The 13491-nt window shown below is 49.0% G+C and overlaps 8 protein-coding genes across 8 annotated transcripts; 5 read left to right on the forward strand and 3 right to left on the reverse strand.

The window, feature by feature from the left end:
* Nucleotides 1-35: 35 nt before the first annotated feature.
* On the forward strand, nucleotides 36-1415 carry Pmar_PMAR010077 (10 transmembrane domain, possible aa transporter, putative; the record flags this gene model as incomplete). The annotated part of the gene is made up of 1 exon (XM_002788500.1): nucleotides 36-1415. The coding sequence occupies one exon, from the start codon at nucleotides 36-38 to the stop codon at nucleotides 1413-1415; it is 1380 nt and encodes a 459-aa protein (XP_002788546.1).
* A 693-nt stretch (nucleotides 1416-2108) lies between these two features.
* Pmar_PMAR010078 (hypothetical protein) lies at nucleotides 2109-3211 on the reverse strand (the record flags this gene model as incomplete). Its single annotated transcript, XM_002788501.1, has 7 exons — nucleotides 2109-2226; nucleotides 2270-2379; nucleotides 2424-2549; nucleotides 2592-2733; nucleotides 2797-2899; nucleotides 2943-3074; nucleotides 3118-3211. The coding sequence occupies 7 exons, from the start codon at nucleotides 3209-3211 to the stop codon at nucleotides 2109-2111; spliced, it is 825 nt and encodes a 274-aa protein (XP_002788547.1).
* A 199-nt stretch (nucleotides 3212-3410) lies between these two features.
* Nucleotides 3411-3799, reverse strand: Pmar_PMAR010079 (hypothetical protein; the record flags this gene model as incomplete). The annotated part of the gene is made up of 3 exons (XM_002788502.1): nucleotides 3411-3418; nucleotides 3553-3650; nucleotides 3696-3799. The coding sequence occupies 3 exons, from the start codon at nucleotides 3797-3799 to the stop codon at nucleotides 3411-3413; spliced, it is 210 nt and encodes a 69-aa protein (XP_002788548.1).
* Nucleotides 3800-4351: 552 nt separating this feature from the next.
* Pmar_PMAR010080 (hypothetical protein) lies at nucleotides 4352-5574 on the reverse strand (the record flags this gene model as incomplete). Its single annotated transcript, XM_002788503.1, has 5 exons — nucleotides 4352-4357; nucleotides 4413-4482; nucleotides 4528-4617; nucleotides 4664-4816; nucleotides 5459-5574. 5 exons carry the CDS (start codon nucleotides 5572-5574, stop codon nucleotides 4352-4354), a joined length of 435 nt encoding a protein of 144 aa, XP_002788549.1.
* A 1266-nt stretch (nucleotides 5575-6840) lies between these two features.
* Pmar_PMAR010081 (hypothetical protein) lies at nucleotides 6841-7145 on the forward strand (the record flags this gene model as incomplete). Its single annotated transcript, XM_002788504.1, has 2 exons — nucleotides 6841-6934; nucleotides 6988-7145. The coding sequence occupies 2 exons, from the start codon at nucleotides 6841-6843 to the stop codon at nucleotides 7143-7145; spliced, it is 252 nt and encodes an 83-aa protein (XP_002788550.1).
* A 974-nt stretch (nucleotides 7146-8119) lies between these two features.
* On the forward strand, nucleotides 8120-9172 carry Pmar_PMAR010082 (hypothetical protein). The gene is made up of 6 exons (XM_002788505.1): nucleotides 8120-8260; nucleotides 8387-8451; nucleotides 8502-8618; nucleotides 8661-8774; nucleotides 8834-8926; nucleotides 8980-9172. Exons 1-6 carry the CDS (start codon nucleotides 8140-8142, stop codon nucleotides 9109-9111), a joined length of 642 nt encoding a protein of 213 aa, XP_002788551.1. The 5' UTR covers nucleotides 8120-8139; the 3' UTR covers nucleotides 9112-9172.
* Nucleotides 9173-9585: 413 nt separating this feature from the next.
* Pmar_PMAR010083 (conserved hypothetical protein) lies at nucleotides 9586-10015 on the forward strand (the record flags this gene model as incomplete). Its single annotated transcript, XM_002788506.1, has 3 exons — nucleotides 9586-9712; nucleotides 9742-9849; nucleotides 9900-10015. 3 exons carry the CDS (start codon nucleotides 9586-9588, stop codon nucleotides 10013-10015), a joined length of 351 nt encoding a protein of 116 aa, XP_002788552.1.
* A 175-nt stretch (nucleotides 10016-10190) lies between these two features.
* Pmar_PMAR010084 (hypothetical protein) lies at nucleotides 10191-11546 on the forward strand (the record flags this gene model as incomplete). The annotated part of the gene is made up of 6 exons (XM_002788507.1): nucleotides 10191-10431; nucleotides 10487-10594; nucleotides 10643-10798; nucleotides 11032-11169; nucleotides 11253-11363; nucleotides 11410-11546. The coding sequence occupies 6 exons, from the start codon at nucleotides 10191-10193 to the stop codon at nucleotides 11544-11546; spliced, it is 891 nt and encodes a 296-aa protein (XP_002788553.1).
* Nucleotides 11547-13491: the final 1945 nt, after the last annotated feature.

The raw sequence follows: 13491 nt of genomic DNA on the forward strand, positions 1-13491 counted from the left end.
TGTCAACTGAACAGCTTTCCTCACTTTTCCCGGCAATGTCCACCCCTACTTCTGGATTAGAGCACGGTACCTCTACCGAAAAAGTGTTCACGGGTTCTGATTCTCGTGTAGAGGCCAAGCCCTCTTCCAATACTGTTTTTCATCGTTTAACACGTAGCGGTCACATCATCGCTCCTGATGGACGGTTTAGCGCCGTCTTCAATCTGGCAGCAGCTACGTTAGGTGCTGGGGCTCTGGCGGTACCTATCTCTATCCTCAATGCGGGGATCTTTGGTGGCCTCGTCCTATTACTCGCCATGGGCGTTCTATCTCTCCTGTCAATAGTGATGATAACACAGGCTTGCCATGTTACCGGAAAGCCGACTTATGAGGAGCTGTTAGACCATCTTTTCGGGAAGCGGGTGGGATATGTATTCGACTTGGTCATGGTTCTATTCTGTTTCGGTACTTGCGTCACTTACATGATCACCTTGTTTGATATCCTTTCTCCCGTGTTGATCCACATCATTGGTCCTAACCCTGACAATTGGTTTCTGAGTCTGTGGGTGCATCGTGTACCCTTCACTGCGATTGCAGCAGCACTAGTTCTCCTACCACTGTCGATGAGGGAACACATAAGCGAAATCCGTTATGTGACCTTCTTGGGCGTTATCGGGGTCTGTTTCCTGTCTTTGACGTCTATCTATGTTCTTAGTCGTTATGGTGTGTCTGATGAACTTCCGTCGTCCATGGTCTCTCCAGTGAATGGTTGGACTAGTCTGATGGCGGCTATTAACACCTACACGTTTGCTTATTGTAACCAACCCAATGTCCTGAGGTCTACATCCAAGTTCGTGACTCCAGTCCTCGCCGCTTCCTCCCCCGTGGTTGCTTGGACGATTTTGATTTGCTTCTCTGTCTACGCTACTATCGGAGTTATGTGCTTCTTCGCCTTTGGCATGAGCTTGGAGTCCTCAGTCATTGTGAACATGGGCCAATACATCTCAAGAGGTGATGTGATGGTTTGCATTGCGTTTGCTCTTATGTGTGTTACAGTGGTCGGTGCCTTTCCCCTGGTGGTCTACCCTCAGAGGAGCTCCATCGTTCATGCCATTTCGGCTGTTCTCCCTCCGAAGACGTCCTTTAGAAGGCGTGTATACGGCTGGATAGTAGTGGTATTCATCATTGGTCTGTCCTACGCTGTGGCCATTGCATTACCTGATGTAAATGTTATGTTGGGATTGGTCGGCTCTTTGACCGGTTCGATTGTCACATTTTATTCCCCGGCGGCCTTCATATTGAAGATATCCAAGAAGCCCATCCTTACCTTTGACTTCGAGCATATCATATGCTATGTACTGATAGTCGTTGGAACAATCGCCTTCGTACTGGGGACCTACGCCTCAGTTCAAGGTGTGATCGAGTATTATAATTAGGCCCCTCTCAGCCGTTTAGGCATTTTCAAGGGTCATGGCTCTACCATACAGTAGTTGTTGGTTTGGCTGCTGTGAAATTGTTAGAACGATAAGGGTCTTTCAGCAATATTAGTATGGCTATTTGCTGTTTATCCGTTCGTCGTTATCTAAGGTATCATTCACTTCATAGCTTGAGGAGTCTCTGAGTCCAGCTTTTCCATGGTCATAATCGATCTAAGATTCATTGGGCAGCTTTCTGATATGGTTAATTCTTGAGTTGGTTGGGGTGGAGTGGGACATAGCGGACTGTAACGTCTTTCGAGCTCCTTTCGTGTCACACTCCCGGCTCATTCCAAGAAGCAATTCTTCCATCACCGGATGAGGATGATGATATGTGATTTCGGTGCTATATAAATTTCCTAGTCCGATTGGAGACTATTATAAGGAGAGTTACTTATGAGGAACTCATACATGTATAGACACTACTACATACATCCCTATGTTTTTGGCTCTTGAGGAGGCAGAGATACCTCGGAGACAATCTTCGTTCTTTTCTAACAGTATGTATCGCCTCGGATGATTCATCCTCTCGGTGGAACCTTCTTTGGCATGATGTTGTCGTTGGGAGCAGTTTTGATCGACCTCAACCAAAGTATAGTAACGCAGAACATATTGGAGCAACGAACTGGGTATTCACACATGCGGTAGCGAGAGTCATTTCTTCTTCCCCTTGTTGCCACGACTGCTAGACACTATGAGGTTTTCCAATTCCGCTCTCTCGTCTATGGTATCCTCGTAGCCGCAGTCAACTCGAAGCAACCTCCAGTCGCACCTGCCGTGAACACGTCGAAAACGTAATCGAGAGTCTTTCGCACGTGTGTCCATCCACGGCGTCCTCGTTGATGTTCAAGAAGTCAAAATACCCACGAATTGGACCAGTCCCCTCCTCACGAGGATCAGGGTATGCGACACTCATTCGAACAATCTGCTGAATAACGGGAATGCTCGGGTGCAGCAACGTACGGTCACCTGATATGATATACGAAGTTGGGCTGAACCAGTGAGGTCTTTCGCATCCTCATCTTTGAGTATATCAAACACCAGTCTATCACTGGGCTCTCCTTCGGCCCCCTTGGAAGTCTCAACTGGATCAGTCTGACATCGAAAATTCTCGAACAGCGGTTAGCTACGCCCTACGCTGTCATCATTGATCATGCTAGCGATAGCGGCGACCAGCATCCTCCGTGCCAACAGCGCTCGAACGGTTGAAAGAGTCGCTCTGGCTTCCGGGGTGAGGCATGCAGGGGCCTCCACAGTTCCAGCCGATGGTCGTGTCCACCTGCAGCCAGTCTTGATCTCCATAAGGGAAGGCCCGTGATGAAACTATTCCCAATAGACTCACACTGAGTGTGGTTCTTCATCTTCAGTTGCTTTGAGCTCGCTTGACTCCCTCATGAGCAACTCAGTGGCTAATGCCTCCCGATTGGGGTCATTCGCATCAACTCCTGTAATTTGCACCATGAGGATACCCGAAGATATCTCATTCACCTTCGGCAATCAAAGCAGCGACCTTCTCGCCTAAATTCCTAACCGCATTCACAAGCCCCGGCTTGAGGAGGTCTTCGTACCAAACCATATACTCAGCAAGGCTCTCGGCGTCCCGACCAGAGTCGAAAGAGCCTACCGTAGCCTAATAGGTCTTGACAGCGACTGCCATGCCGACCTTCTAGACTAACGCCGTTGAACTCCTTGCAGTTGACACCTTCCACAAAATACGAGTATTTGCCCAAACCGTGCATCTTGCCATCGTGCCACATTCCCACGTAACTGACCAGCCGTCCACTAGACCGGTGCCAACCACTCTACGTTTTATCTCCTTGATGGCGACCTCTGGGAAGGGACCATTTATATGTTCCATAGCCTTGGTACGTATTGGACAACACCTTGATCGGATCACCATCTGCTGATGCAGTGGTTCAGCTCACTCTTGAACCATTCGTGGGTCACCTTCTGCCTTTACGCAGCTGAAATATCCAGTATAGCAGTCGCCGTTTTTGAACCTTTGCGTGCCGTAACAGCGAGCTCCTCGATGCCAGATGCCATTGAAGTGATTGCCTACCACTCCTCGAGCTAATCACAGCCTGATATGTGCGTCTACCTTTGTTGTAGTATTCCCCTTCGCCATGGATAACTTTACGATACTGTATAGACTCATCGTTTTCTGTATCCCCATCTTGCAGTGCTTCTAGGATGTATCTAGCATGCACCAAGCTCTATCATCTTCAATGCAACCGACGTTACTGTCCACGGTATCGGCCCCCGTTGCGGAATTTGAACTCCCCGAAGCGTACTGAGCAGGGATCTGCGGTCTCCGGGCGACTCCCTGCGGTTTCGAAGTCGGCCATGAAGGGCAACCCAACGGATCCTATAACGACATCACCACAGATACGGCAGCCTGTAGACGCGGCACGAACATTCACGTATAGCAACCATATCGCAGAATGTATGGCGGATCCTTCCACTCGCGCGGAATGGTCGTGTTATTCTGATGAAGAGATTGAGGTTCATTGGATGAGCATTCGAGAGATCGTGGGTCTCTGTTATGCCGACCCTCTCATTCACCGATGACATCTTTCGCGTGAGTTGTGCGAGTATGAGAGCGGCATTACTCCGCTCTCATACTGGCCAATTGTGGTCATACTGGCATACTGGTCATACTGGCCATTACTCCGCTCTCATACTTCGCATGACTGGCCAACACTCTGAGTGGACCAGCGTGAACTCAGCATTCTGATATATTTACTATATGGGACTGAGCACGGCAATCCCTATACCATTGATTTCATGTGCGTTCCCTCGCCGTCGGGTATGCCCTTCAAACGAGTTGGTCTCCAAATTGACAACATGCAAGTCAGATTGAGTCAGAAACATGCTAGAAGGCGAAGCTATAATGGTGATCACTCCTGAAGACAACGACAATGGCCATGATGAACGACGATGCGAAGGAGCGCGACTTACGTCTCGAGTCTTTCCAGTGAGGCCGCAGATACGTTTGAGACCATTCCGTTTGATACCCAGCTTGGTCGACCTATTGTAGCTCATACCATCCTGGCAGCAGAAGCATAGTCCTCACCGTCGCATCCTGTTGAGCCTTTGGAAGAATCTCGGCCGCTTCGGAGGTTTATAGTAGTCCTCAGACCTGATCGTCCGCACTCTATCGTACCTATCAGTGGTGGCTATGGTATCAATGGAGACGTGTGCAGGTGTACTTTCCCTTCTGCAGGAGTTGCATGGCGTAGATGCACGACTTGAAGTGCAGCTTAGAGCTCTTTTGATATATCTCGTCAACCGTGGTGTCCAGCAGGGGCTTTGGGAAGTTCCTCAGAGGGAAGGAGACTACTTTGAATTTGCTGATAACTTCCCTGACAAATACCAACCACCTAGGAGTAAACTCAACGCGAGAGAGAACACACTCTAGGAGGGTATAGAGGTTCTCCTAATAAAGAGGCTCAAGGGAATTCAAAAGAAGCCATACAACACCAGGACCGATACGGGGGGATTACTACAAAATTCTTCCCTGCCACCACAAGAGTACTTCTGTTCCCCCCTACTACCTCGCCGTCATCCCAAGGTACCGATGGTCGTAGGGCCAGGGTTCATAGGGGAGCTTAGTCGTGATGGGCTGACCATAAGGTCGTAACGTATTCACTTGCATTAGTCTTAGGCAGCTTCGAAGCTGGAGGCTCCTTAGCATTGCTGCGGGCTAACTGAGGTTAGTGAGGATGGTACTCGAACACAACATGGTGTGGTACTGGAGAAGGGCATGCACACCTATCACAACCGTTGTATGGTAGAAGTTGTAACGAATTTACTATTTTACTGGCAGCCTCGAGAGGTTTAGCTTTCTTACTCCGCTTGTTGAGAAGTGCCTGGTCTACAATGAAGCTTATCGACTCCACCAGAAGGTATTGGATGACTTCAATGAAACACGGATACGCTTGACAACATCAACAACGAACTCCGGTTAGCCATTTCATACTACTCAAAGGGGCATGTTTGATCACCTATTGAAAATCTTGGAGAATAAGCTCGTCTTGGGCTCGGCAACACGACCGCCTTTACCTCTGCGTTGTAGTCTAACAGCAGAGGAGTCCATGAGGAGGGCGGCGATCAACAGCATGGTTGGGGTGAAGCGAGGGAAGTGCATTGGTAAGGATGTGAAGGTGAAAGTGTGAACGCTGAGAGAGATGAAAGTAGAAGATTGAGTCGTTAGCATGGAGAAACGCAACTCAAGTTTAACGGTTTGGTGAGGGGACGCAGACATTTTTTGTGGATGCAGAATTATACACGTCTGGCATGGTAGATAATACGTGAGTGACTGTTCATCAACAGCCACCTCAGCCACTCAAGTGGGACGTATGGCTGGCCAATACTTGCTCAGTTGCTCTCTTACATGGTTCCCTATGTATGCTCGAATATGGAATGATCATGGATTCATCTGCTGTAGTGTGTGAACATCTACTCTTCCTTCTTGAGGGTCATGGCAAGGAGCAATCTTGCGTGGGACATTGAGAATTGATTTTCATGGCGCGGGCGGAGCGAAACGACTCGCGTTCCGCCGATTTCGCATTTTGGTGCAAAGTGAGGCACCTTTGGCATCCTCCCTCATCTCTCCGAGCTCGTGGTTTGCGTTGCGTCTTGAGTGATTCCCTATTGTAGTTGACTGAAGTAGCTGTGATGGCTCTATGTCATCATCAATAGCCCATACCCCCTCCCTTCCTCCGTTGAGGTGCGACTTAGTCCACGATGTGCTAGAGTGCATGGACAGCGACATTACTGAAGAATTTATAGGGGTAGTAATAGTAGTACGGGGAGAGCGGTACCATAGGGAACAAAGTTATCTACATCGTATACGGTCGAAGACTGGCGAGCTTACCTGAACCGGTGAGTGTAGGCACACATAAAGGGCGGCGAGGAAGGAGATGGAAAGGATCTTGGGGAGGTCACTGAGATCACAATGAAAGTAGCAGTGGTAGTGTTGGAGTGAGATAATCGAGACTGCTTAGTTGAGTACCGAGGCCCATGATGTTAGCAGTATAGGAGATTACCTACCAGCTCTTACTGTTTTGAAGTGGGTTATCGACTGAAAAGCATCCATAGGCTGCCATTATTGGTGTTAGTCTCGCGGGTTCATACATAGGCAGTGCTCGAAGCTTAGGGACGAAGTTAGGAGGGCTGATAGTGTTGAAGTAGAACGGACCGATGCAGGTTGAGTATCACTTTCGGTGTCTTTAGTTTGTCCAGGAGTCACTTGAGTGACCTCTCGGGCATGAGCTCATTGCTGCCCACCTTGCAAGAGCTGTGAGTTAAAGGCTCGGGCTTTCATCCGAGAGGTCCCGAGTTCGATCCCTTGTGAAGGTACCTTGCCTTTAATTGTCTTACCACTATGCATGGCATCGAATGGATGGACTCGCTCCAAATAGTAGACGTGGAAGGCAACTCAATCTCTACCATCAGCGACCTCTCAGCCCTCGCCACATGTGAGACCTCTGTAGTGCATCACCCTTTAGTATTATTACCTATCACTTATCAGGCAGTAGTGTATGGCAGCTCTCGCTCGAGGGCAATCCTGTCACTCGTAAGGCCTCCCTGAAGGAGCTTATCGATCTCGTACCGAATTTGGAGGTCCTATATGACGACACGAGGGTTGATTGTGTTTCCCAAACACAAGCTTCTGGTTTTACAATGTGAAGGAGAATCAGAGTTCATGTTTTTATGCACAGTGCTTTAGATATGAACTGTACCGAGGGAGGCGAGGGAGCTTAGCCGTGGCTCGGTCCAGTGCATCGCATCGTAGAGTGATGGTCGGTATGTGGTTTGAGGAGATCGTCGAAGGTGTCCTCCCCAGTTACGTCCGGAACTGGATAAGTTGTTGGCAACTACTACGGCGCTCTGCGACTTGGACAAGGCAAGTTGCTGCTAGCGCTCGGCAAGTTCAGCGTAGTTCGTTGTAGGCCAATGATGTGGGAGAGGAAGATAGTGGATCGGACCGGGATGAGATATCCCTGGTAGTGGAAGAGGCCAGGAAGCGGGCGACAGGGCAGGGCAGATATAGCTGGGATAATGTGGGCTTAGAATCTCTGGGTTGACGATGTGGCAGCCTTGTGTTAGGGCTCCTTCATTTCGGCACGTTTGCCGTTCACAGGGAGCACGACAGATAGTGCCGGGGACTACCTTACTCGACCATGTAGGGAGAGTATCGGGGAAATGGTGACTGGATGGCGCAGTGTAGGCACCAGCGAGACAGTGACGAGAGCGGCGACCGCGAGGAGCGTCATGTGTGGTTCGCAGCCGTCGATGCCGCCGAGCTCGTCGATGTTGACGACGGGTGGGGAGGCTTTCAGTGGAAGCCCTTTGAAGGCTATACGATACAGTAAAAGTAGAGGGCAAGGGAGAGGGGAAAAGAAGAAGGCTGGATCGCTGGAAGAGGCAGAAATGAGTATTAGACAACTCCTTGATAAGTGAGGGGGTATCTTAGGGTTGCCTATGTAAGATACGGAAGAGGTTGATTTCGTTACCACAGGTATCGGACAGATGATACTCCAGATCGTTGATGTCGGCAGGAGATCAGCCGCTCTCACATGTAGATGATGATGACCATTACACTCCTTCGTTGTCACTTGATACCCGTTGTTGTATTGTCGAAGTTAGCATAGGGCGTGGTCAGTTTCTTGGCGTTTTCAATATGGCAGGAGGCTCTGCTACTGCCAACAGCAACAAGAAGCAGCAACAACAACAACAGAATAAGCGAGGGGGTCAAGGAGGCAGCGGCCCTCGCGTAGAAGTCCCTCATGGGATCGAACCGCGTAAGTTCGCTGGTAGGCGACACTTTATCAGCACCGACGTGATTGCTGTGTATGGTTGTTGACATTTCGGCTGCTCATTAGTCCAAACTTTTTGGCGAGTTTCGGACCCCAACGGTATCTTGTCAGGCGCGGCCGGCAATCTATATTCGTCCTACGAGATTGTCAAGGCGGTCAATGACTTTTTTGGGGAGGTAACAGGCCCTGGCTAGCAGCATTTCATACCACTCCTTGCTCTATTCAGGCACTACCTGCCTTGGGGTATATTGAGAACACGAGTCTCCCTTGGATGAGAATAGTCCTTATGACTATGGCTTGCACGGCGGGCGTTATCGGCCAATTTTTTCTCAAGTTCCCCGCGGTACGCGACCACTTTCGTATCTTTCAACATTTGACTTTTCAGGATGCCTCTCTGCTGAGATTTTGTGTCCTGGGGTACTTCCTGTTTTCTGGAATCACTTGTGTGGTAGACATGTTATGGATGAAGTCGAGCGGCATGCAGATCAGCGATCGCGAGGTAGATGCTGCTGGTGGTGGCGGAGCAGTAGTTGAATGGTGGAAGTTGCCTTTGCTCAGACTGGTGAGAGAATCTTCGTTGATGTGGAAATGCCGGGATTTGGCTCAAACTTGGTGTTAAGGTTGCGAAGTTACCAGTCGAATTTGTCCGAGGTGATGTCAAGATACTCATGTGCATGCGTGCAATAATCTTGTGTCGTGATTAGGAGATCAGAGAGAGCATAGGAAACTACTTTCATGAGGACGGCGAGCTGGATGGACAGAAACTGCTCACTCGCTTTGACGTTCTTTACCGTCGTTTCGCGGCCCATAGGAACGGTGATTTAAAGGCTGAATAATTTTGTGGCGCGGTGAAGACTACAGCTATCGCTGTTGCTGTTGTTGAGGGGAATGGTCATTTTCATCCAAACATCTAGCTGAGTTCATCAATAGAGGTGTATGGTTTTGGTAGAAGGCAGTATTGGCTTCATTTGAGGGCTGTGGTTATCTGTATCGTGTTGGCTATTGAGCAAAGTACCCCTATTGGGTGAGCGCCGTGCTCGCATGCCATGCATGATGGGATGTAGACGCATTCAGTGGTAGAGTGGAGCTCATGAAGATGTGACTGAAGAAGAAGGATTGAAAGTTACCCTCGGAAGTTCACAGTGGTTTCTAGGTACTTGCTGGTTGTGTAGGTGTCTTTTTGTGTCGGATTCCCGCGTGACTAACATGAGCTGCGATTGGTGTATATGGTTTGCTGATGAACTCTGCAGAGGGTAGTTTGCCTCTCGGCATTATTGTGGTTGTAGTTGTCGTTATCTAACTATTTTGTCATGTCTAGTGCTACTCTTAAGGACCTCGCTGAGGCTGTGAAGGCTGGTCAGAAGCTCATCATTGTTGATGTTAGAAGTGATGATGAAGTGAAGAATAAGCGTAGAGACTCCCGAGTGTTTCTATGGGGTAGTTTGTTAATTTCGTTATCGTCTCAGCGTCAAACCCTGGCAGCATCCATATCCCTATCGCTGAGTTCAACGACAGGATGAGTGAAATTCCCGAGGGCCCTGTCATCGTTCACTGTGCTGTCGGAATGAGAGCTAGTAAGCCGTGCACTCGAGTGCACGTCAGATTTCATGTCTTGTTGTCGTAGAGCGCGCTGGTGACGCGTTGAGAGCAGCTGGTTATCACCCTGTTGTGGATGTGACTGATTGCGCTGCAGCTAAGGAGACTGTTAAGAAGGCTGAGGAGCTCGCGAAGAGAATGTGAAGCCTTGCATCAGTCGTAGCCGGTTGCCGAATTCTTCGAAACCGAGCGAGTTTCATGATATACTTTTACCATGGTCATGGTTAACGGAGATGAAATACTTGTGAAGCAGCTATTCTTGGGTTGTTTGAAAAAGCAGTTGTTATCTCCTAGTTCGTAGTTTACTATCCCGATCGCGATGGCTTCATCGTCGCCTCTAACGAATATAGGACTTCTGTCCTTAGTCGTTCTTATCGGTTCTGGGTTGACCGGCACTGTAGGGAAGTTGTTACCTCTCGTGATATTGATCGCTGTTGCTGTACTCGGCTCTATGATGTCGACCGATTCTACTTCTACGGCTGATCTGGCCGTTGAAATCGCGAAAGGAAAGAAGCTCATAATTGTTGATGTTAGAACTGACGATGAAGTGAAGGCAAAACGTAAGAATCGTTGAAGAGCTCATCTTCGCTCTTGTGGAGTCGATGAATTTCTCAGCGTCAAACCCTGGCAGCATCCATATCCCTATCGCTGAGTTCAACGATAGGATGAGTGAAATTCCCGAGGGCCCTGTTATCGTTCACTGTGCTGTTGGAATGAGAGCTAGTAAGCCGTGCACATGAGTGTGTCGTCACAATTTATTTGTCGTCATAGAGCGCGCTGGTAACGCGTTGAGAGCAGCTGGTCGTAAACCTGTTATGAATGTAACAGATCGTGACGCTGCTAAAAAGGCTGCTAGAGAGGCCGAGGAACTTGCGAAGAAGATGTGGAGGCCACGATCAAATAATAATGCTCACATTAGTTTACCATGTGAGAAGCTTCCACACCGTTTTCCCAGCGCCTGGTGCGCATCGGTGTAATAGACTTTCACGTAAAGGTGGTCGGTTAACTTGACCAAAAGTTCCAGTCTTGTGATGGTGCTGAGGGTCGTGATGTTTGGTGTCAATTTTCAGTTCACTGTGTTTCTGTTACTTTTAAAGTAATGAGCTCTCCTTCATCGCGGTCGACTTGCTCTATGGGAAAGTTGTTGCCTCTCGTGGCAGCGTTGATTGCCGTTGCTATAATGGGGTCTGTGATATCGAGCGATTCCACAACTGTTGCTGATCTAGCTGCTGAAGTTGCGAAGGGGAAGAAGGTCACGGTTGTCGATGTTAGAAGCCCTGGCGAGCTGGCATTCAGACGTAGGTTGAATATGAGCGCTCCATTTCGTACCGTTCCTTTCGTAACTCATTTGTTACTGTTGTTGCATGTCTTCTTCTTCCAGCGCCTCTTCCCGCCGCTCTCAATATTCCAGTCGGCCAAGTCGAGTCGATGATGTCCGCAGTCCCCAAGGATGCTCCTGTTCTGGTCTATTGTGCCTCTGGCAGGAGATCAGGTGAATCATCCCGTCCGCCTTTCTTGGGTGCTAATGTTTTGTACAGGCTCGGCTGCGAAAGTTCTCCGTGAGCACGGCTATGGTCCGGTGCTGAGCACAGCTAATTGCGACAGTGCTAAGAAGATCCTGGATGAGGTCGAGAAGTTGGCTGAGGCAGAAGGGGTCACGGGGAAGACTCGATAGTGACTTGTATGAATGGGCGAGTAGAGGTAGGCTTATTGGCACTGCTTTAAAAGAACGTGCTCAGTCACTGACTGACTGACAGTCAGCGTGATGCCGTGTGATAACCTCAACTGCAAACGATCATTCCGCTCTATAGCGAGTATAGTTTCTCTATGGATAATTGGTATTGCGTCTTCGAGTACATCGTGAATGTCTGTTGTTTGTTAGAGGGTAGTGGGAATCTTGTTTAGAAACCGCCTAGTGTCTAGACCTGGTTACGCTGTTTGAATAGGCCATGGGCTTGCCTTCCGATTCGAATAATTCAGAAAATGTCTGTAAACTTGTTGACCCCCTCTGTGCACCTTACGCTCTCACTACGGAACTGAATAACAATGACACACCTCTTCTAACAGCTACGAGCTAGAATCCGGCTCGAATGCCGTTGTCAACTTGTCTTTAAACCCACTAATGATATCCTCTGACAAGAGCAAAACCACCCAGTGGTTACTACTGACTTCACTTTCTTGTGTAATTATTTCTCACTGGAAATTCCCATCATGGGAGTTGGAACAAGCGAGATCGTAGCGAGCCGGGAATCTGAATCCCAGATTCTGCAGAGCCTCACCAGACTATATGAAGACTTCGTAGGCGCTCTGCCCGACCCTTCATAATGAAGTGTCGGTCGAGCGCCTCGAACACCGGACAGGATCTCTCGATGCACCACGAGCAGTAACCAGCACTGCTGGCTATGGCGAATTCGAGGTCATGGCCCGAGAAGAGAGGCTCATGGTCCATGAGTCATGGACTTCGGGCTTGCAACCGCGGGGGGATACCAAGGTTCCGGCAAGGACCTTGAGATGGACGAGGCGGTCTCGTAGAGACCAAGAGACAAGGGCGATTACCGGAGGCAACGAGATGCTTCAAGCATCATGCTTGAGAACTTCGCAACACATAAACTCGCTCGACTGGGTATAACGGGATTTCAAGATGCTGTTTGTTCCCTACTGGGTCACTGGATGACCGTCATGGTGAGGTTTCGGCAGCCACACTGAGTGACGGCGTCACCCAATCTTATTTTTCTAATAGGTTTGCCTCATTTTCTGTTAAATATATCCACAGTAGTAGGTCACCTACTGTAGGTGTCCCTTGAAGTGTCCCAGAGTCAGTATGACGACCAACGGTAGAAGTGATGGGCAAGGGTTGTGGAACAAGTGTTGGGAAATAGGTCTGGGGTCTTTCCGGGACGAACTGATCAGGCGTCTGAGGGCGAGGTTAGAACCTGTAACTTAGAAGGGCTGTTGGGACCAGTGAGTCACTGGCAGTGACTATTGAACATGTGTTTTATTCGGACGATCACGACCTGATGATCAAAGTCACGACAGATCAGTTCGCCTTGCTCTTGCGATCGCGCGGAAGGGACAGAGCACCGGCACCGGGGGATCTGAACAGCGCTGGTCGAAAAAAGGTAGCTGCGGCAATTATGGCCCTCGCTATGGAGTCGCTGGCCCTGTCGCAGAAGAGCTAGCATCAGAGATGGGAGCAGTTCTCCAGGCGCAAAGAGTAGCGGCATCATCAGGAATAGGCTGTCTTCTGAACGAGTTCTTCAAAGATGGTTTAATGGTAAGAAGCAATATGACAAGCCTCGAATTGAGGCTTGTCATATTGCTTCACAATCCTACAATACGAGCTCGCGACTACGTGTCAGACATCGTCACTAGTATCAGCGGTCTCTGAGTGACTCCGAGTGAGTCCAACACCAAGTACCAAGTATCTCGGCCTCATGGCGTTACTACACAGTAAAGGGTACTGAGTATCGAACAACCCCACGCCATGATATCTATGATGTTTCCAAAAAAGGTACAAATCGATTGTATAATACAATTTGTATTATACAACTTGTATACACGGAAGAACATGATGGTCTACTGAGTAGACTCTGAGTAGGTCTACTGAGTTTTCCATGTGG

The sequence above is a fragment of the Perkinsus marinus genome (assembly GCF_000006405.1).
Source record: "Perkinsus marinus ATCC 50983 genomic scaffold scf_1104296927884, whole genome shotgun sequence".
In the NCBI taxonomy this organism is placed as follows: Eukaryota; Perkinsozoa; order Perkinsida; family Perkinsidae; genus Perkinsus; species Perkinsus marinus.

Coding starts and splice junctions, on each gene's coding strand:
- Pmar_PMAR010082 (XM_002788505.1), top strand. CDS start 8,140: ATGGCAGGAGGCTCTGCTACTGCCAACAGCAACAAGAAGCAGCAACAA. Junction 8,452..8,501: donor TCAATGACTTTTTTGGGGAG/GTAACAGGCCCT, acceptor TGCTCTATTCAG/GCACTACCTGCCTTGGGGTA. Junction 8,927..8,979: donor ACCAGTCGAATTTGTCCGAG/GTGATGTCAAGA, acceptor TGTCGTGATTAG/GAGATCAGAGAGAGCATAGG.